Consider the following 23412-nt stretch of genomic DNA (forward strand, 5'->3'; position numbering starts at 1 on the left):
TGTTGGCACTTAAATTGCGGCAAAAAAGGTTTGACCGTACTATTTTGCAGATTAGAGATAGCCACTCGGCTGTGTTGACTCAGTCGAAATTGATCTGTAAACGTTTCCAATCTTTTTATCAGTCTTTGTATACGGTTGACGACTCGGTTCAGCCGGACGCCATTGGTGCCTTTTTAGATTCTTTGCAGTTGCCTGCCTTGTCTGAGGAGCAGCGAGCTAGGCTAGATGGGCGTATTCTGGTTGATGAGGTTGTCCAAGTTATTAAAGATCTCCCACCAGGGAAGTCGCCGGGGTTAGATGGTCTTTCAAATTACTTTTATAAGGCATTTAGAGGTGAGCCCCCTTGTTGGTTGAGATCCTTAATCGGGTACGAGAGGGTCAAACATTGTCGCCTTCTATGATGGAAGCTTGGATTGCTGTAATTCCAAAGCCGGGTAAAGATAAGTTGGATTGTGCTTCCTACCGTCCGATATCGATTTTAAACTCGGATGTTAAGATTCTTGCTAAAGTCCTGGCAAATCGAATGAATAGGGTATTGCCTGATTTAATTCACCCGGACCAAGTTGGATTTATCCCCCAAAGACAAGCTAATGTCCGTAGAATGGTCAATTTGATGCATGTGGCTGGGAAGGCAAAGGCTTCAGTTTGCCTCCTAGGGTTAGACGCTGAAAAGGTGTTCGATCGAGTACACTGGCCGTTTATGTTAAGTGTTATGGACCGGATGGGATTCAGGGATTGGACCCAAGCCCTTTATCAATCTCCCCGGGCCTGTGCACGTATTAATGGAGGTAATACTTTGCTGTTTTCTTTACATAGAGGGACGCGTCACAGGTGTCCTTTATCCCCCTTGTTATTTGCTTTGGTCATGGAACCACTGGCAGTGGCAATTCGTTCTGATCCCAATATTACGGGTATTGTGGTGGGAGGTCAAGAATATAAGTTGGCTTTGTTTGCAGACGAAATTTTGCTCTCTTTATCCAAGCCCTTAATGTAGTTGCCTAACTTATTAAAACTTATAGGTACATACTCTTCTGTTTCTGGTTTCAAGCTTAATTTGTCCAAATCGGAGGCTATGGCAATTGGTATTCCCCCCAACTTGTTAATTTCTTTAAAAGAAGCCTTTGCCTTTCGTTGGGTATCCCGGGGTCTCAAGTATTTAGGGATTTCCCTCACAGAAAAGTTTTGATTTATTTTGGCTAAATTACCCTCCTCTCTTGAAGGAAATTAGTAAGGATTTGGAGAGGTGGGGGTACATTGATCTTTCCTGGTTTGGTCGGATTGCCACCATTAAGATGAATGTTATGCCCAGATTGTTGTATTTTTTCAGGTTTTGTCTCTACACCTGTCGCATAAATTTCTTTCTGGTCTACAGGACCACTTTCTCCGCTTTATCTGAGCTAATAAAAGGGCGAGATTGCAGCGGTCTGTGTTGTATCGGGATCAGAAACAAGGGGGTTTAGGGTTTCCAAACATGTTATGGTACTACAAGGCGGCGCAAGCTTGCTCTGCCATTGAATGGTTTCATGTGAGTCCTCAACAGAGGTGGATTGGATTGGAACAGTATTCGGTGTGTCCATGCCCCTTGCGTTCTCTAATGTGGCTCCCTAAGCGTTTTCAAGTGTTGGGGCGGAAGGTATGCCCTTCGATTCAGAACACACTTTACTATTGGGATCCTATGTTTGCCAAGCCGGACTTGGTTCTCTCTAAGTTGACCCCAGTGATCTATAATCCTCTTTTTCCGCCTGGTCTTCATGCTGGAACATTTAGGGCCTGGTTTAGTGCTGGTCTTGAGACTTGGGGCCATTTCTTTGAGGATGAAGATTTTCTTCCCTTTACTAGCTTAGTTGAGTCTTATGCGATATCTCCTAAGGATATGTTTGCATATGTTCAGCTGAGGCACTTTTTGTCCTCAGCTGACAAAGTCCAAAGTGTGTCGAGAGGATTCATTTCTGGAGGACTTGTGTGAGGACTCTAAGGCCACGAAGGGTTTTATTACTTGCCTATACTTGTACCAGCTTAAGAAGGCCAGGGGTTTAGGTGAATATAGAGCTAGTTGGAATGGAGAACTGGGCCTTAATTTGGAAGAGGAGGAGTGGACGTTGATGGAAAAAGCATTATCAAAAATTTCTATTTTTGTTCCATTTAAGGAAAATGCAGTCAAAGTTTTTTATAGGTGGTATTTGACACCTGTACGCTTGAACCATATGTTCCCCTCAGTTTCCCCCCTAATGTTGGCGGAATTGTGGACAGAGGGGCACTATGGGCCATATCAGGTGGTCCTGTGTCAAAGTCAGGGTATTCTGGAAGGCCGTTCAGTATCGCCTCCAAAGTTGGATTGGTTGGCCTCTTAAATGGGCACCGGAATTTTTTCTTTTTCCTAAGAAACCTCCGGGCTTGACAACTTCGCAATCTCTGCTGGGCAGATATGCAATGTTGGCGGCCAGGGTTACGTTGGCCACTCGGTGGAGGTCTTCTTGTGTTCCCTCCTAGATAAAATGGGTTAATAAACTGTGATATGTATGTGAGTTGGAAAGGCAATGGGCCATGTCACATAAGACTCTGGCAAAATGGGAAGCAATTTGGGAGCCCTTTGTTTCTAATTGTGAGAGATGAAGCGGATGGTGGTGGTGCGGAGGGGACCTCGTGTGTGTGTGTGTGAGTGTGTTTACTTTGGGGGGGGTTGTGTTTTTTTTTGTATAGGTCTGTGGGAGATAGGGGGGTTTGGGATGGGGGTATTAGTTTAAAATGTTTCTAAATAATTAGAAGTGTCTATGGGTCTTACATGATTTGGGGATGAGGGGGCATTAAATTGTGCGGTACCAGGTTAATTGTGCCCTGGTCTAGTTTGCTGTTTATCACACGTTGTTTTATATATATGTGATGTGAGTTTCTTGCAATTTTCTGTGAATTGTTTACTCCCATTGAGTAAAGACTTCTAAAAATAAAAAAAAAAATTGTAAATTCATATGTGGACAGAGAGAAATTGAAGGAGGACCTAGAGAGGTTGAAACAGGTCATCTAAATGGCAGACGAAATTTAATATGGAGAAGTAAAAAGTGATGCACTTTGTGAGGACTAACCCAAATTATAGCTATATGATACTTGATTCAACATTAGGAGTCACCATTGAAGAAAAGGATTTAGGTGTCATCACAGGCAATCTGTTGATATATTCTACTCAATGAGCAGTGGTGGTTAAAAACAAACAATGTTAGGAATTATTAAGAAAGGAACAGACTACTACTACTACTATTTAGCATTTCTATAGCGCTACAAGGCATACGCAGCGCTGCACAAACATAGAAGAGCTTACAATCTAATAGACAAAAAATAAATAAAGTAAGCAAATCAAATCAATTAATGTGAACGGGAAGGAAGAGAGGAGGGTAGGTGGAGGCGAGTGGTTACAAAGAATATCATAATGCCTTTGCATCGCTCTGTGATGCAACTGCACACCTTCAGTAAGTTCTTCCCATTCTTGCATTAAAAAAAAAAACAACAAAGAGGGGTGTACTGGAAAAGGTACAAAGCCTGACAAAGCGAATGCTACATACCTCTAGAAGGTATTCTCCGAGGACAGCAGGCTGATTGTTCTCACTGATGGGTGACGTCCACGGCAGCCCCTCCAATCGGAACACTTTACTAGCAAAGGCCTTTGCTAGTCCTCGCGCGCCCATGCGCGGCCGTCTTCCCGCCCGAACCAGCTCGTGTTCGTCAGTCCCATATGTAGCAAGACAAAGACAAGGGAAGACCCAACTCCAAAGGGGAGGCGGGTGGGTTTGTGAGAACAATCAGCCTGCTGTCCTCGGAGAATACCTTCTACAGGTATGTAGCATTCGCTTTCTCCGAGGACAAGCAGGCTGCTTGTTCTCACTGATGGGGTATCCCTAGCCCCCAGGCTCACTCAAATCAACAAACATGGTCAATTGGGCCTCGCAACGGCGAGGACATAACTGAGATTGACCTAACAATTTTTCCAACTAACTGAGAGTGTAGCCTGGAACAGAATAAACATGGGCCTAGGGGGGTGGAGTTGGATTCTAAACCCCGAACAGATTCTGAAGCACTGACTGCCCGAACCGACTGTCGCGTCGGGTATCCTGCTGCAGCCAGTAATGAGATGTGAATGTGTGGACAGATGACCACGTCGCAGCCTTGCAAATCTGTTCAATAGTGGCTGACTTCAAGTGGGCCACCGACGCTGCCATGGCTCTAACATTATGAGCCGTGACATGACCCTCAAGAGCCAGCCCAGCCTGGGCGTAAGTGAAGGAAATGCAATTTGCTAGCCAATTGGATATGGTGCGTTTCCCCACAGCCACTCCCCTCCTGTTGGGATCAAAAGAAACAAACAATTGGGCGGACTGTCTGTTGGGCTGTGTCCGCTCCAGATAGAAGGCCAATGCTCTTTTGCAGTCCAATGTGTGCAGCTGACGTTCAGCAGGGCAAGAATGAGGACGGGGAAAGAATGTTGGCAAGACAATTGACTGGTTCAGATGGAACTCCGACACAACCTTTGGCAAGAACTTAGGGTGAGTGCGGAGGACTACTCTGTTATGATGAAATTTGGTGTAAGGGGCCTGGGCTACCAGGGCCTGAAGCTCACTGACTCTACGTGCTGAAGTAACTGCTACCAAGAAAATGACCTTCCAGGTCAAGTACTTCAGATGGCAGGAGTTCAGTGGCTCAAAAGGAGATTTCATCAGTTGGGTGAGAACGACATTGAGATCCCATGACACTGTAGGAGGTTTGACGGGGGGCTTTGACAAAAGCAAACCTCTCATGAAGCGAACTAAAGGCTGTCCTGAGATCGGCTTACCTTCCACACGGTAATGGTATGCACTGATTGCGCTAAGGTGAACCCATACAGAGTTGGTCTTGAGACCAGACTCAGACAAGTGCAGAAGGTATTCAAGCAGGGTCTGTGTAGGACAAGAGCGAGGATCTAGGGCCTTGCTGTCACACCAGACGGCAAACCTCCTCCAATGGAAGAAGTAACTCCTCTTAGTGGAATCTTTCCTGGAAGCAAGCAAGATGCGGCAGACACCCTCTGACAGACCCAAAGAGGCAAAGTCTACGCTCTCAACATCCAGGTCGTGAGAGCCAGAGACTGGAGGATGGGATGCAGAAGCGCCCCTTCGCCCTGTGTGATGAGGGTCGGAAAACACTCCAATCTCCACGGTTCTTCGGAGGACAACTCCAGAAGAAGAGGGAACCAGATCTGACACGGCCAAAAGAATCATGGTGCCTCGGTCTTGCTTGAGTTTCAACAAAGTCTTCCCCACCAGAGGTATGGGAGGATAAGCATACAGCAGACCTTCCCCCCAGTCCAGGAGGAAGGCATCCGATGCCAGTCTGCCGAGGGCCTAAAGTCTGGAACAGAACTGAGGGACCTTGTGGTTGGCTCGAGATGCAAAGAGATCTACCAAGGGGGTGCCCCACACCTGGAAGATCTGGCGCACTACTCAGGAATTGAGCGACCACTCGTGAGGTTGCATAATCCTGCTCAACCTGTCGGCCAGACTGTTGCTTACGCCTGCCAGATATGTGGCTTGGAGCACCATGCCGTGACGGCGAGCCCGGAGCCACATGCTGACGGCTTCCTGACACAGGGGGCGAGATCCGGTGCCCCCCTGCTTGTTGATGTAATACATGGCAACCTGGTTGTCTGTCTGAATTTGGATAATTTGGTGGGACAGCCGATCTCTGAAAGCCTTCAGAGCATTCCAGACCGCTCGTAACTCCAGGAGATTGATCTGCAGATCGCGTTCCTGGAGGGACCAGCTTCCCTGGGTGTGAAGCCCATCGACATGAGCCCCCCACCCCAGGAGAGACGCATCCGTAGTCAGCACTTTTTGTGGCTGAGGAATTTGGAAAGGGCGTCCCAGAGTCAAATTAGACCAAATCGTCCACCAATACAGGGATTTGAGAAAACTCGTGGACAGGTAGATCACGTCTTCTAGATCCCCAGCAGCCTGAAACCACTGGGAAGCTAGGGTCCATTGAGCAGATCGCATGTGAAGGCGGGCCATGGGAGTCACATGAACTGTGGAGGCCATGTGGCCCAACAATCTCAACATCTGCCGAGCTGTGATCTGCTGGGACCCTCGCACCCGCGAGACGAGGGACAACAAGTTGTTGGCTCTCGCCTCTGGGAGATAGGCACGAGCTGTCCGAGAGTCCAGCAGAGCTCCTATGAATTAGAGTCTCTGCACTGGGAGAAGATGGGACTTTGGATAATTTATCATAAACCCCAGTAGCTCCAGGAGGCGAATAGTCATCTGCATGGACTGCAGAGCTCCTGCCTCAGATGTGTTCTTTACCAGCCAATCGTCAAGATAGGGGAACACGTGCACTCCCAGCCTGCGAAGCGCCGCTGCTACTACAGCCAAGCACTTCGTGAACACTCTGGGCGCAGAGGCGAGCCCAAAAGGTAGCACACAGTACTGGAAGTGACGTGTGCCCAGCTGAAATCGCAGATACTGTCTGTGAGCTGGCAGTATCAGGATGTGCGTGTAGGCGTCCTTCAAGGCCAGAGAGCATAGCCAGTCGTTTTCCTGAATCATGGGAAGAAGGGTGCCCAGGGAAAGCATCCTGAACTTTTCCTTGACCAGATATTTGTTCAGGGCCCTTAGGTCTAGGATGGGACGCATCCCCCCTGTTTTCTTTTCCACAAGGAAGTACCTGGAATAGAATCCCAGCCCTTCTTGCCCGGATGGCACGGGCTCAACCGCATTGGCGCTGAGAAGGGCAGAGAGTTCCTCTGCAAGTACCTGCTTGTGCTGGAAGCTGTAGGATTGAGCTCCCGGTGGGCAATTTGGAGGTTTGGAAACCAAATTGAGGGTGTATCCATGCCGGACTATTTGGAGAACCCACTGGTCGGAGGTTATGAGAGGCCACCTTTGGTGAAAAACTTTCAACCTCCCCCCGACCGGCAGATCGCCCGGCACTGACACGTTGATGTCGGCTATGCTCTGCTGGAGCCAGTCAAAAGCTCGCCCCTTGCTTTTGCTGGGGAGCCGAGGGGCCTTACTGAGGCGCACGCTGCTGACGAGAGTGAGCGCGCTGGGGCTTAGCCTGGGCCGCAGGCTGTCGAGAAGGAGGACTGTACCTACGCTTACCAGAAGAGTAGGGAACAGTCTTCCTTCCCCCATAAAAATGTCTACCTGAGGAGGTAGATGCTGAAGGCTGCCGGCGGGAGAACTTGTCGAAAGCGGTATCCCGCTGGTGGAGCTGCTCTACCACCTGTTCGACTTTTTCTCCAAAAATATTGTCCGCTCGGCAAGGGGAGTCCGCAATCCGCTGCTGGATCCTATTCTCCAGGTCGGAGGCACGCAGCCATGAGAGTCTGCGCATCACCACACCTTGAGCAGCGGCCCTGGACGCAACATCAAAAGTATCATATACCCATCTGGCAAGGAATTTTCTGCACGCCTTCAGCTGCCTGACCACCTCCTGAAATGGCTTGGCTTGCTCAGGAGGGAGCTTGTCCACCAAGCCCGTCAACTGCCGCACATTGTTCCGCATGTGTATGCTCGTGTAGAGCTGGTAAGACTGGATTTTGGCCACGAGCATAGAAGAATGGTAGGCCTTCCTCCCAAAGGAGTCTAAGGTTCTAGAGTCCTTGCCCGGGGGCGCCGAAGCATGCTCCCTAGAACTCTTAGCCTTCTTTAGGGCCAAATCCACAACTCCAGAGTCGTGAGGCAACTGAGTGCGCACCAGCTCTGGGTCCCCATGGATCCGGTACTGGGACTCGATCTTCTTGGGAATGTGGGGATTACTTAGAGGCTTGGTCCAGTTCGCCAGCAATGCCTTTTTTAGGACATGATGCATGGGTACTGTGGACGCTTCCTTAGGTGGAGAAGGATAGTCCAGGAGCTCAAACATTTCAGCCCTGGGCTCGTCCTCCACAACCACCGGGAAGGGGATGGCCGTAGACATCTCCCGGACAAAGGCCGCAAAAGACAGACTCTCAGGAGGAGAATGCTGCCTTTTCAGGGGAGGGAGTGGGATCGGAAGGAAGGCCATCAGACTCCTCGTCAAGAGAAATATCTGATGTCCTCTTCCTCTTCCCACGAGGCCTCACCATCGGTATCAGACAAGTTCATGAACCTGCGTCTGAAGCCGTGCCCGACTCCACTCTGTGGAAACACGGCCACGGTGGGAGCGTCGAGAGGTAGACTCCCTCGCCCGCACCGGCGAAGCTCCCTCCGCCGACGTCGTCGGGGAGCCTTCCTGGGAGGCGACCGCAGTCGGTACCGCAAGCGGCACCGATGTCGGAGACCTCACCCCGGGCAAAGGGCCAGCCGGCGCCTCACTCGACGGTACCGGTGGCGCAAGCACCCCCGGTACCGGACGGGAAGGGCGCAACAGCTCTCCCAGGATCTCTGGGAGAACGGCCCGGAGACTCTCGTGCAGAGTGGCTGTGGAGAAAGACATGGAAGCCGATGCAGGCGTCGAAGTCAGAGTCTGTTCCGGGCGTGGAGGCTGTTAAGGGCTGTCCAGGGTGGAGCGCATCGACACCTCCTGAACAGAAGGTGAGCGGTCCTCCCGGTGCCGATGCCTACTGGGTGCCGACTCCCTCGGCGACCCAGAGCTCTCGGTACCGACGCAGGAAGGAGACCGGTGTCGATGCTTCTTTGACTTTTTCAAACGAAGCATGTCACCGGAGCTTCCCGGTACCGATGAGGAGGACGTAGAATCCAGCCGTCGCTTTCTCGGGGCCGAGGCCTAAGAAGGTCGGTCTCGGGGGGGCTGTACCGCAGGAGCCCTCAGGATAGGGGGAGACCCACCCGAAGGCTCACCGCCACCAGCAGGGGAATGGACAGCCCTCACCTGCACTCCAGTCGAAGCACCACCGTCCGACGACATCAGCACTAGTGGAGGTCCCGGTACCACCAACGCCGACGCAGCCTTTCGATGTCTCGGTACAGACGATGCAGAGGGTCGATGCCTCGATGCAGAGGTCGAAGTTCTTGAAGCTGTCGACGTCGATGCACTCGATACCCCGGTGCTGTTGCCGACGAAGAGCCCGAGAACAACACGTTCCACTGGGCCAATCTCGCTACCTGAGTCCTTTTCTGTAAAAGGGCACAAAGACTACAGGCCTGCGGGCGGTGCCCAGCCCCCAGACACTGAAGACACGACGCGTGCCTATCAGTGAGCGAGATTACCCAGGCGCACTGACTGCACTTCTTGAAGCCACTGGAAGACTTCGATGACATGGGCGGAAAAATCACGCCGGCGAAATCAAAACTCGTAATGGCGGTAAAGGCACCAAAAATAGGGAGGGAAAAATTCGAACCGAGGCCTCAAGAGGGCCTACCCCGAAAACGAAAGGAAACTTAGCGGGGCAAAAACTGGAAACACGGGAAAAGGGGAAAAGACTGAAAAGATCTGCCTCCAAGTTCCTTTTTTTTTTTTTTTTTTAAGCAAAATCTCAAAGACGCGCGAGGGTCAGCTTGAGGGGCGCGAAACGGCGGCAAACACGACCGTCCCGAGCGCGGACAAAAGAAGGGACTGACGAACACGAGCCGGTTCGGGCGGGAAGACGGCCGCGCATGCGCGGTGCGCATCTGCGCGCGAGGACTAGCAAAGGCCTTTGCTAGTAAAGTGTTCCGATTGGAGGGGCTGCCGTGGACGTCACCCATCAGTGAGAACAAGCAGCCTGCTTGTCCTCGGAGAAAAATGATTACAAGGATGAAATGACTCTCATATAAGGAAAGGCTAAAGCGATTAGGGCTCTTCAACTTGGAGAAGATATGACTAGAGAAGATATGATAATGACCGATACAATCCTGGATAGAGTGGAACACGTAAATAAGAGTCGATTGTTTACACTTTTGAGAAGTATAAAGATTAGGAACACATCATGAGCTTACATAATAGTACATCTAAAACAGGAGAAATGTGTTTTCACTCAATGTTTATTTAATCTCTGGAATTCATCAATGGATCACATAGGATACACTTCCTATGACACTATAATGCCCTATTACAGCCTGCCTTTCCGCAGCACAGGCTATTTGTTAAAGCACCAGTAACATGATACAGAAATTCAAATATTTGAAAGGTATTAATCCACAAGCAAACCTTTTATGGAGATGGGAAGGTGGTACAAGTAGAGGACATGAATTAAAGTGAAGAGAAATCTTGCCTCATCAATCTATTACATTTCTTTGAAGGGGTGAACAAACATGTGCTTAAAGGCGAGCCGGTGGATATTGTGTATCTGGATTTTCAAAAGGCGTTTGACATTGTACCTCTTGAAAGACTAGAGGAAATTAGAGAGTCTTGGGATAGGAGGTAGTGTTCTATTGTGGATTAAAAACTGGTTAAAGGATAGAAAACAGAGAGTAGGGTTAAATGGTCAGTATTCTCAATGGAGAAGCGCAGATAGTGGGGTTCCTCAGGGGGCTGTGCTGGGACTGCTGCCCTTTAACATATTTTAAAATGATTTAGAGATGGGAGTAACTAGTGAGGTAATTAAATTTGCTGACGACACAAAATTATTGAAAGTAATTAAATCGCGAGAGGATTGTGAAAAATTACAAGAGGACCTTACGAGACTGGGAGACTGGGCATCTAAATGGCAGATGGCGTTTAATTGAGCAAGTGCAAAGTGATGAATGGGGGACAGAGGAACCTGAATTATGGCTACAAAAAATGAAGATACATAACTGTAGCAGGTATTGAGGACAGAAGGCTGATTGTTCTCACAACTGGGTGACGTCCAAGGCAGCCCTGAGGCACAGAAATCTTCCTAGCAACAAAAGTTTGCTAGAGCCTTTGAACGCGCACAGGCGCATGCACGGCCATCTTCATGCCTGTCGTGCGAGAGTCCCAATTAGTTCGATAACAAAGCAAACAGGATAAGGACAACTCCAAAGGGGAGGTATGTGAGAACAATCAGCCTGCTGTCTTCGGAGAATACCTGCTACAGGTATGTATCTTCATTTTCTCCGAGGACAAGCAGGCTGCTTGTTCTCACGAATGGGGTATCCCTAGCCCCCAGGCTCACTCAAAACAACAAAGAAAGGTCAATTGGGCCCCACAACGGCGAGGACATAACAAGGATTGACCTACGAAGAAACATCTGAGAGTGCAGCTTGGAACAGAACAAAAATGGGCCTGGGGGGGGGGGGGGGGGCGGGTGCAGCTGGATTCTAAACCCCAAACAGATTTTGCAGCACCGTCTTGCCAAACAGACTGTCGCGTCAGGTATCCTGCTGAAGGCAGTAGCGAGATGTGAATGTGTGGACAGATGACCACGTTGCAGCCTTGCAAATCTCCTCAATGGAGGCTGACTTTAATTGAGCCACTGACGCAGCCATGGCTCCAACATTGTGAGCCGTGACATGGCCCTCCAGAGTCAGCCCAGCTTGGGCGTTAAGTGAAGGATATGCAATCTGCTAGCCAATTGTATGGAGATTGTGCATTTTCCGATGGCGACTCCCCTCCTGTTGGGATCAAAACAAACAAACAACTGGGCGGACTGTCTATAGGGCTTAGTCCACTCCACGTAAAAGGCCAATGCTCTCTTACAGTCCAAGGTGTGCAACCTATCTTCACCAGGGCGGGTATGAGGACGGGAAAAGAATGCTGGCAAGACAACTGACTGGTTCAGATGGAACTCCAACACCACCTTCGGCAGGAACTTAGGGTGAGTGCGGAGGGCTAGTAGTAGTAGTAGTAGTAGTCTATTAAGATGAAACTTGATATAATGTGCATGCACTATCAGGGCTCGGAGCTCACTGACTCTGATAAGTGTAGAAGGTATTCAAGCAGGGTTCGTGTAGGACAAGAAAAAGATATCTAGGACCTTGCTGTCACACCAGACGGCAAACCTCCTCCATTTGACAAAATTTTTCCTGGAAGCAAGCAAGACTTGGGAGACACCCTCCGAAAGAGCTAAGGAGGCAACTTCTAAGCTCTCAATATCCAGGCTGTGAGAGACAGAGACTGGAGGTTGGGATGTAGAAGCGACCCCTCGTTCTGGGTGATAAGGGTCAGAGAACACTCCAATCTCCAGGGTTCTTCGGAGGACAACTCAAGAAGAGGGAACCAAATCTGACAGTGCCAAAAGGGCACAATCAGAATCATGGTTCCACGGTCTTGCTTGAGTTTCAGTAAAGTCTTCCCTATTAGAGGTATGGGAGGATACGCATACAGAAGGCCTGTCCCCCAATGAAGGAGAAAGGCATCTGACGCTAGTCTGTCGTGGGCCTGGAGCCTGGACCAGAATTGAGGGACCTTGTGATTGAACTCAGTGCCAAAAAGATCCACCGAGGGGGTGCCCCACGCTCAGAAGATCTTGCAGACAACGTCCATGTTCAGTGACCACTCGTGAGGTTCCATGATCCTGCTCAACCTGTCGGCCAGACTGTTGTTTATGCTTGCCAGATACGTGGCCTGGAGAAACATGCCGTGGTGATGCACCCAAAGCCATATCTGGATGGCTTCCTGACAGAGGGCGAGATCCGGTGCCCCGCTTGTTGGTGTAATACATTGCAACCTGATTGTCAATTAAAATGATTTGATTGGACAGCTGATCTCTGAAAGCCTTGAGAGCGTTCCAGATCACTCATAATTCCAGGCGGTTGATCTGAAGATCCTTTTCCTAAAAGGACCAAGCTCCTTGAGTGTGAAGTCCATCTATATGAGCTCCCCACCCCAGGAAAGATGCATCCGTCGTCAGCACTTTCTGCGGCTGAGGAACTTGGAATGGACGTCCCAAGGTCAGATTGGATGAAATGGTCCACCACTGAACGGAACTGCAAAATTCGGTGGAGGGATGGATCACATCCTCTAGATCCCCTGTGGCCTGGCACCACTGGTAAGCTAGGGTCCATTGAGATGATCTCATATGTAGGTGTGCCATGGGAGTCAAATGAACTGTGGAAGCCACGTGCCCTAAAAGTCTCAACATCTCCCGAGCTGTGATCTGTTGAGACGCTCGAGCCAAGGACACTAGGGACAGGAGATTGTCTGCCCTTGTCTGGGGGAGATAAGCTCGAGACGTCCGTGTGTCCAACAGAGCTCCAATGAACTCCAATTTCTGAACTGGGAAAAGGTGGGACTTGGGATAACTGATTATAAACCACAGTAGCTCTAGCAGTCGAATAGTCATTCGCATGGACTGTAGAGCACCTGCCTCCGAGGTGCTCTTCACCAGCCAAACGTCAAGATAAGGGAACACGTGCACTCCCAGTCTGCGTAGCAATGCTGCAACAACTGCCAGGCATTTTGTGAAAACCCTGGGCGCAGACGCGAGACCAAAGGGCAGTACACAATACTGAAAGTGCCAAGTTCCCAACTGAAATCGAAGATACTTCCTGTGAGCTGGGAGTATAGAGATGTGGGTATAGACGTCCTTTAAGTTCAGAGAGAATAGGCAATCGTTTTCCTGAATCATGGGAAGAAGGGTGCCCAAGGAAATCATCCTGAACTTTTCTCAGAAAAGGAATTTGTTCAGGGCCCTCACGTCTAGGATGGGATGCATCCCCCCTGTTTTCTTTTGCACAAGGAAGTACCTGAAATAGAATCCCAGCCATTCTTCCCCTGGTGGAACGGGTTCGACCACATTGGCCTTTAGAAGGGCGAAGAGTTCCTCTGTGAGTACCTGCGTGTGCTGGGAGCTGAAGGACTGAGCTCCCGATGGGCAATGTGGAGGCTTGGACTCCAGATTGAGAGTGTATCCTAACCGGACTATTTGAAGAACCCACCTGTCGGAGGTTATAAGAGACCACCTTTGGTGAAAAAATATCAACCTCCTCCCTACCGGCAAGCCATCCGGCACGGACACTTTTTCCGAGGCTATGCTGCACTGGAGCCAGTCAAAAGCCTGTCCCTTGCTTTTGCTGGGGAGTCCTAGGGGCATTAGGCGCACGCCGTTGACGGGAATGAGCGTGCTGGGACTGAGCCTGGACAGGCTGCCGAGAAGCAGGAGTTTACCTACGCCTGTTGTAGGAATAGGGAACACTCCTCTTCCCTCCAAAAAATCTCCTGGATGAGGAGGTGGTAGCAGAAGACACCCGGCGGGAGAAAGAATCCATAGCATCATGGTGCTTTTTGATCTGATCGACCATGTCCTCTACTTTTTCTCCAAAAAGATTATCCGCCCCGGCAAGGAACATCCGCCATCCGCTGCTGGGTCTTATGATCCAGGTCAGAGACACACAGCCATGAGAGTCTGCGCATCACTATACCCTGAGCAGCTACTCATGATGCCACATCAAAAGTGTCGTAAGTAATCCTGGCAAGGAATCTGCGACACGCCTTCTGCTGCCTGACCACCTGGTGAAAAGGTTCGGCGAGCTCCGGAGGAAGTGCTTCAACCAAACTAAACAGTTGCCTCACCAAGTTACGCAAGTGGATGCTCGTGTAGAGCTGGTATGTCTGGATCTTGGCGGCGACCATAGCAGCCTGATACGTTTTCCTCCCAAAAGAATCCAAGGTCCTAGACCAGTGATGGCGAACCTTTCAGAGACCGAGTGCCCAAACAGCAACCCAAAATCTAATTATTTATCGCAAAGTGCCGGAACTCATTATGGGCGGGGTGACCACATATGACTCCACCCCTATGATAGCCACACCCCTTACACCAGCCATGGCGCATATAAACAGACATCATTGAAAATCTTATACTAGTATAGGAGAAAAAAATAACATGATTTTCTTTCATTATAAATCATTTCTGTAAGCTGTTACTGCTTCAGCATACCCAGTGCAAAATAAGACAGCAGATGTAAATTCTCAAATTGGACATATTCCAAACACTAAAATGAAACTAAAATGAATTTTTCTACCTTTGTTGTCTGGTGATTTTGTTTTTCTATCCATATTGGTCCTAGTCACTGATTCTGCTGCTATCTGTTCTCTTAACTCCGTTTCCAGGGCTTCCTTTCCATTTATTTCTTTACATTCCTCCTTTCTTGCCCTGCATCCATGTCCAGCAACCCTCCTCTCACCTCCAGCCACAAATGTCCAGCAACCCTCCTCTCCCCTCCAGCCACCCTCATCTCCCCCCTGCCCTCCCGCCCTCCCTCCCAGCACCAGGCAGGCCTCCCTCCCACCAAGCACCAGGCCTCCCTCCCACCGAGCACCAGCCAGCACCAGGCCTCCCTCCCTCCCACTGAGCACCCAGCACCAGCCCTCCCTCCCTGACTCCCACCCAGCATCAGGCCTCCCTCCCTCCTTCCCACCCAGCACGCAGCAGCACCCAGCATCAGGCCTCCTTCCCACCCAGCATGCAGCAGCACCCAGCATCAGGCCTCCCTCCCACCCAGCATCAGGCCTCCCTCCCTCCCACCCAGCATCCCACCCAGCACCAGGCATCAGGTCTGCCTCCCTCCCTCCCACCCACCCAGCACCAGGCACCCCACCCAGCACAAGGCACCTAGCACCAGGCCTCCCTCCCTCCCAGCCACCCAGAAAAAAAACGTCTTGTACTCACTTCACAACATAACACAAACAACTTCACCACCATAACCACACCTTATTGTTCTCTTCCTGTCTCACAAAATCTGAAAATTCTTGGAGTCACCATTGATCGAAACCTCACACTCGATGCTCACGTGAAGAACACAATGAAAAAGATGTTCCACTCCATGTGGAAACTCAAAAGAGTAAAACCTTTCTTCCCGAGATATATCTTCCGTACCCTGGTACAGTCAATGGTAATAAGTCAGCTGGACTACTGTAACGCACTGTATGCCGGCTGCAAAGAACAGACTATCTAAAAACTCAAAACAGCCCAGAATACCGCCACCAGACTCATATTTGGAAAAACTAAATATTAAAGTGCAAAACCCCTAAGAGAGAAATTTCACTGGCTCTCACTCAAGGAACGTATCGCGTTCAAGATATGCACGATTGTACACAAAATCATCCACGCACGCCCCAACCTACATGCTAAACCTGTGGACCTGCCTCCCAGAAACGCCAAATGATCATCCCGCAAATTTCTCAATCTGCATTTCCCAAGCTGTAAAGGATTAAATACAAACTGATACATGCCACCATCTTCTCCCACATGAGCACGCAGCTGTGGAATGCATTACCTACTGACTTGAAAACTACTGACGAAATAACCAACTTTCGTAAATCTCTGAAGACATATCTCTTCAACAAGGCCTACAAAGAAAACCCATAGGAAATTACTTCACCAACCCAACTCAGTTAAGAAAGTCTACCTTTTATACTTACACACCTAACTCCTTTCTTTTTCCCTTTACTTAATCTTTGTACATCACTAATTGTATCTGATATCCTGGAATGACAATGCCATAACAGGACTCTGTAAGGTAAAATTATGTATCATACCTGATAATTTTCTTTCCATTAATCAAAGCTGATCAATCCATAGACTGGTGTGTTGTGTCCATCTACCAGCAGGTGGAGATAGAGAGCAATCCTTTTCCCTCCCTATATGTGGTCATGTGCTGCCGGAAACTCCTCAGTATGTCGATATCAAAGCTCCATCCGCAGGACTCAGCACTTAGAGAATTACACCCACAAAGGGACACTCTGCCCAGCTCACCACCGCCGAAACGGGGGAGGGGAATTAACCGAGCTCATCCCCACACAAGTGGGGGAGGGGAATCCGTCCAGCTCATCCCCGCGGAGCGGGGGAGGGACACCACACCCGCCGATGCGGGGGGATCTGGCTTATCCTGCAACCGCGGGAGGAGCTGACTGACCCTAACACCGCCGAAGCGGGAGGGGTACAAAGCTGCCCTACAGCCGCACGAAGCGGGAGGGAGTGCCGGCAGAATTTAAGTCTCAATCCAGCCCCGTAAAACGGAGGGGAGAGGAATGCAGCAGCTCACTGTAACACAAACTCGTCTCAACTCTTGAAGAATCCAATTGAAAAAACTTGAACATGAAGTCCTCCTGAACAGGAACTGAAGACTAAACTTGAACCTGAAATGCAACCAGAATATAAACAGTACAGATATCTGGGAGGGGCTATGGATTGATCAGCTATGATTAATGGAAAGAAAATTATCAGGTATGATACATAATTTTACCTTCCATATCATCATGCTGATCAATCCATAGACTGGTGGGATGTACCGAAGCAGTACTCACCCAGGGCGGGACATTGAAATCCCTGACCGCAACACTGAAGCTCCAAACCGGGCCTCCGCCCGAGCAGCCACAGTCAAGCGGTAATGCCTGGAGAAGGTATGGGCCGATGCCCAAGTTGCCGCCTTGCAAATCTCTTCCAAGGAGACGGACCCGGCCTCTGCCATCGAGGCCGCCTGAGCTCTAGTGGAGTGAGCCTTCAGCTGGATAGGCGGCACCTTCCCCGCGGCCACATAAGCCGCTGCAATGGCTTCCTTGACCCATCTTGCCACTGTAGGCTTAGCAGCCTGCAGACCCTTACGAGGACCTGCAAACAGGACAAACAGATCCGACTTCCGAAAATCATTGGTCACTTCCAAGTATCTGATGAAGACTCGTCTCACATCCAGATATTTGAGAGCAGAGTATTCCTCTGGGTAGTCCTCCCTACGAAAGGAAGGGAGACAGAGCTGCTGATTCATATGGAAGCGATAAACAATCTTGGGCAGGAAGGAAGGCACTGTGCGAATAGACAGTCCTGCCTCAGTGAACTGCAGAAAAGGCTCTCGACATGAGAGTGCCTGGAGCTCGGAAACTCTTCTGGCAGTGTGCTGCTGCGGCTAGGAAAGCAAATAGAATGTTGGGTGTTATTAGGAAGGGTATGGAGTCCAGGTGTGCGGATGTTATAATGCCGTTGTATCGCTCCATGGTGCGACCGCACCTGGAGTATTGTGTTCAGTACTGGTCTCCGTATCTCAAAAAAGATATAGTAGAATTGGAAAAGGTACAGCGAAGGGCGACGAAAATGATAATGGGGCTGGGACGACTTTCCTATGAAGAGAGGCTGAGAAGGCTAGGGCTTTTCAGCTTGGAGAAGAGACGGCTGAGGGGAGATATGATAGAAGTGTATAAAATAATGAGTGGAATGGATCGGGTGGATGTGAAGCGACTGTTCACGCTATCCAAAAATAATAGGACTAGAGGGCATGAGTTGAAGCTACAGTGTGGTAAATTTAAAACGAATCGGAGAAAAATTTTCTTCACCCAACGTGTAATTAGACTCTGGAATTCGTTGCCGGAGAACGTGGTACGGGCGGTTAGCTTGACGGAGTTTAAAAAGGGGTTAGATAGATTCCTAAAGGACAAGTCCATAGACCGCTATTAAATGGACTTGGAAAAATTCCGCATTTTTAGGTATAACTTGTCTGGAATGTTTTTACGTTTGGGGAGCGTGCCAGGTGCCCTTGACCTGGATTGGCCACTGTCGGTGACAGGATGCTGGGCTAGATGGACCTTTGGTCTTTCCCAGTATGGCACTACTTATGTACTTATGTACTTATGTACTTATGATAGCCACCAAAAAGACTGCTTTCTGCAAGGCTCTTAGCACCAGGTTGAGATTCCACGCAGGCAGCACTGAGTGCAGAGGAGGGCGCAAGTGATTAACTCCCTTGAGAAAACGCACCACATCTGGCTGCGAAGCCAGGGAAGCACCCTTCAGGCGGCCCCTGAAGCAAGCCAGAGCCGCTACCTGGACTTTAAGGGAACTGAGCGACAGGCCTTTCTCCAGACCTTCTTGCAGGAACGCCAACACTGAAGAAATTGGAGCAGTGAAGGGAGAAAGTGAGCCTGCTTCACACCACGCTGCAAAGGTACGCTCTCAGCATAGTGGCGATGACCTTGTCTGAGAAGCCCTTCTTCCTCAGACGCTGCCGCTCAATAGCCAGGCCGTAAGACCAAAGGGGGAGGGATCCTCCATCACCACGGGACCCTGATGCAACAGGCCCCGCTTCCCTGGCAGTCGCAGAGGATCGTCCACTGAGAGCCTGATCAAGTCCGCATACCAGGGACGTCTGGGCCAGTCCGGACCCACCAGGATTATCCGGCCCGGATGCTTTGCCACCCGGTCTAGCACCCTGCCCAACATGGGCCAGGGCGGGAACACATAGAGAAGCTCCTGTGTCGGCCACTGTTGGAGAAGAGCATCTACTCCCAGAGATCGAGGGTCCCGTCCTCTGCTGAAAAAGCACGGCACTTGGCAATTGGCCGATGACGCCATCAGATCTAGGCTCGGCTGGCCCCAGCGCTTCGTGATGTCCAAGAACGCCTGAGCCGATAACTGCCACTCTCCGGGATCCAAGGTATGGCGACTGAGAAAGTCCGCCTTGACATTCATGACTCCGGCAATGTGGGCCGCTGACAGCTGTTCCAGGCTCGCTTCCGCCCACTGGCACAGATTCATGGCCTCCTTGGCTAGAGGGGCGCTCTTGGTACCTCCCTGGCGGTTGACATAGGCCACAGCCGTGGCATTGTCCGACAGGACCCATACTGGCTTCAACGCCAGTACCAGGAGGAACTCCAAAAGCGCCAACCGAATGGCTCTGAGTTCCAGGAGGTTGATAGACCACTTTGCCTCTGCAGGAGACCAGAGCCCCTGCGCTGTCCTGCCCAAACAGTGGGCTCCCCAGCCCGTCAAAGAGGCGTCCGTCGTGACGACAATCCACTCCGGGGTCACAAGAGGCATTCCTGCAGACAACTTGTCTGTCTTCAGCCATCAGCTCAGCGCCTTGCGCACTGCTGGGTCCAAGGGAAGGCACACAGCATAATCCTCCGACACCGGAGTCCAGCGCTGCAGCAGAGAGTGTTGTAGTGGTCTCATATGAGCCCTGGCCCAGGGCACTTCTTCCATCGTGGCCGTCATAGAGCCCAACAGCTGCACATAGTCCCAAGCCCGAAGAGGAGAGGCTACTAGGAATTGGTCCACCTGAGCCTGAAGTTTGACAATCCGATTGTCCGGCAGGAACACTCTGCCCACTTGGGTGTCGAATCGAACTCCCAGATACTCCAGGGACTGAGTCGGGCGCAGCTGGCTTTTCTCTCAGTTGATGATCCACCCCAGGGAGCTCAAAAGAGCAATCACCCGGTCCACAGCTTTGCCGCACTCTGCATAAGAGGGGGCTCGGATCAACCAGTAGTCCAGATAAGGATGTACTTGTAATTCTTCCTTTCGCAGGAAGGCCGCGATGACCACCATTACTTTGGAGAAGGTCCGCGGAGCAGTAGCCAACCCGAACGGGAGGGCTCTGAACTGGAAGTGTCGGCCCAGGACTGCAAAACGCAGAAAGCGTTGATGAGGAGGCCAGATGGGAATATGCAAGTACGCTTCATTGATGTCCAAGGATGCCAGGAACTCCCCTGCCTTCACTGCCGCTATAACAGAGCGGAGAGTCTCCATGCGGAAGTGCCGAACTTTCAAGGCCCGATTGACCCCTTTGAGGTCGAGGATAGGCCGTACAGAACCTCCTTTCTTTGGTACCACAAAGTAAATGGAGTAACGTCCCTTGCCAAGCTGATTTTCTGGCACCGGAACGACCGCACCCAGGCAGATCAGATTGTCCAAGGTCTGCTGCACTGCCACAGCTTTGACCGGAGACTTGCAGGGAGAGAGTACAAACCCGTCTCTTAAGGGTCGGCAGAACTCTAGCTTGTAGCCGTCTCTGATGACTTCCAGCACCCAAGCGTCTGAAGTTACCCTGGTCCACTCGCCCAGAAACGAGGACAGGCGTCCTCCAATCTGCACTGGGCCATGGACCAAGGCCCCGTCATTGGGTACGAGACCCTGGGGGAGGACCGGAGGGCGCAACTCCGGGACGGCAGTCTCTGTGAAAGGAATGCTGCTTGGGGGAGAAGTTCCTTTTGAAGGAAGAGGGGGCAGAGGAGCCCGACTTGCCCGGGCGGTACTGACGGGCTTGCTGAACCTGTCCTCTGGAGTTACCGGGGCGAGCACTGGCCCGAGCCCTGACCTCTGGTAACCTCTTGCCCTTAGACGTGCCGAGATCGGTCACAATTTTGTCCAGCTCGACCCCAAAGAGCAGCTTGCCTTTAAAAGGCAACTTAACCAGGCGGGACATAGAGGCGTGGTCAGCAGACCAATGCTTCAGCCAAAGCCACCACCGCGCAGAGACTGTCTGAGCCATACCTTTAGCCGAGGCTCTCAAGACATCATACAGTAAGTCTGCCAAATAAGCCAGGCCCGATTCCAGGGCCGGCCAATCAGCCCTCAAGGAAGGATCCGAGGGGGAAGCCCGCTGCACAATCGTCAGGCACACCCTGGCCACATAGGAGCCGCGAACTGAGGCCTGCAAGCTTAAAGCAGCCGCCTCGAAGGACGACCTTAAGGCCGCCTCCAATCTTCTGTCTTGGGCGTCCTTTAGGGCCATGCCACCTTCCACCGGCAATGCCATTTTCTTAGTCACCGCAGTGATTAAAGAATCCACGGTAGGCCAAAGAAAGGCCTCCCGTTCACTTTCAGGCAAAGGATAGAGGCGGGACATAGCCCTAGCCACTTTGAGGCTTGCTTCCGGGACATCCCATTGAGCCGAAATCAAGGTGTGCATGGCATCATGCACGTGGAAGGTTCTAGGCGGGCGCTACGTCCCCAGCATAATGGCGGAGCCAACAGGGGCTGAGAGAGCGACGTCCTCCGGAGAGGAAATCTTCAAAATGCTCATGGCCTGCATTAACAGGTTGGGCAAGTCCTCTGAGCGAAAGATCCGCGCTGCAGAGGGGTCATCCGCTCCATCCGAGCGGGAATCCGTCTCCTCCAAGGAATCCCCAAAGGACCGTTGGGAGAACTCAGATACGCTGCCCTCATCTACATCAGAGGAGACAGTCCTCTAAGGCCTGGAAATCCACCCGAGGGCGTTTACTTCCGGGGGCCTCAACCCCTTTATCGAACAAGGGAGCAGGGGCAGCGTTTTGCATAAGGAAGGCCTGATGCAGCAGCAAAATAAACTTGGGGGAGAAACCCCCCAGACTGTGCACTTCAGCAGCCTGGGCCACAGCCCTAGAAGCACCCTCAACCGGCGCTCGCAAGAGCGGGGGAGAAACATGCTGCGCATCCAAGATGGCGTCCGGCGCGACACTCCGCAAAGGAGCCGCGCGGGAAGAACAGCGCTTAACTTTAGCTGCTTTTTTGCCGTCGCCCAAATCAAGGGCGGCCATGGCATTAACGTCTCCCACCTCAAGGGCGGCCCAAGAAGAAGCCGTCCGAGCAGAGTGGCCGGCCAAGATGGCGGAGGCGAGCAGCGGGGGATGGGCGTTTATGGCGGGAAAAACCGCCGCACCGGAGGAAGAACCGGGACACTGACCGGCCTCCAAACTGACACCCAACAAGGGCGAATCAGACTTTAAGACCCCCGCTAGAAGCGCACACGCGGTCCGGGGAGCGATTCTTTGCGCCCTCGCCCTCCGACGCCATAGGCCACGTGGAGCTCGATCGGGGAACCCCCTGCCCGCTACAAAAAGGTAAAAATTACCTGCTTCTCGCTCCGAGCTGCAACGATTTGGAGTCCCAGTGAGTAGCTGCAAAAAGGACGTCTTTCTCTCAAGGACGTCTATTTTTCTGTTTTTTGTTTTTTTAACGGAGCCAGCGGGAGGGGGGAGAAAAGGAGGGACCTGGCACCACCAGGTTTGCACTTGCTCAAGAAGAGCCCTCAACCCCAGGTACTCAACAAAACCTAAAAATTAGGCTTGGAGACCTAGCCAGAGCTGCTGCTGTGTGTGACCACCACCTACTGAGATAGAGAACATACTGAGGAGTTTCCGGCAGCACATGACCACATATAGGGAGGTAAAAGGATTGCTCTCTATCTCCACCTGCTGGTAGATGGACACAACCCACCAGTCTATGGATTGATCAGCATGATGATATGGAAGCCACATTGAGCCTGCAAATAAGTGGGAAAATGTGGAATACAAATACAATAAATAAATAAATGTGCATTTTCCTATTTCCTTGCAGGTTATTTTTGACAGTGGCCTTTATTAAATAGACAAATTGATTTTTTAAAAGACTTTTCACATGTTTTCTTTTACAAAAACTGCCCTAAAAGTCTGGTAAATGTACCTTTTTAGGCTACTGCACTTAGTCTTGATATTTAAGTCTTAATATAGACATGTGTATGCACAGCTATAGTCTGACAGATATTAATAAAAGATACCTTGCTGAAAAGGACTGTTTGCCGATCCAGATGTTCCTGAATTCCTTCCACCAACAGACTTTCTTCCTCTCTGACTTGAGCTGTGAGTTGTAGATTTCTTTCCTTTGTTCTCTGACCCTCTAGCATCTGAAGCATCTTTTGCATTTGTCATGTGTGTAGATACCTCCTGGAAATTTGCATTTGTAAATCGAGCTGTGGTGTTTTCCAACCGCTTCAATGAAGCAGACATAGAGTTGTTGCTAGTACTTGTGTAAGTCTGTTTTTAAGTGAGGGAAGTGAAAGAAAAAAAACATACCATTAGCTCTTGAGAACAAAATAGAATAGTAAGATATTAGTTAAATAT

At 50.6% G+C, this 23412-nt stretch overlaps 1 protein-coding gene across 1 annotated transcript in view; it reads right to left on the reverse strand.

Annotated features, from left to right (window-relative positions):
- MLLT10 (MLLT10 histone lysine methyltransferase DOT1L cofactor) overlaps window positions 1-23412 on the reverse strand; it is a 763568-nt gene that overhangs the window by 393711 nt on the left and 346445 nt on the right. Inside the window, exon 9 of the mRNA XM_030199437.1 lies at window positions 23070-23325. Coding sequence (XP_030055297.1) covers window positions 23070-23325 — 256 coding nt within the window. The remainder of the gene's footprint in view (window positions 1-23069; window positions 23326-23412) is intronic.

The sequence above is a fragment of the Microcaecilia unicolor genome, chromosome 1 (assembly GCF_901765095.1).
Source record: "Microcaecilia unicolor chromosome 1, aMicUni1.1, whole genome shotgun sequence".
Taxonomy (NCBI): Eukaryota; Metazoa; Chordata; class Amphibia; order Gymnophiona; family Siphonopidae; genus Microcaecilia; species Microcaecilia unicolor.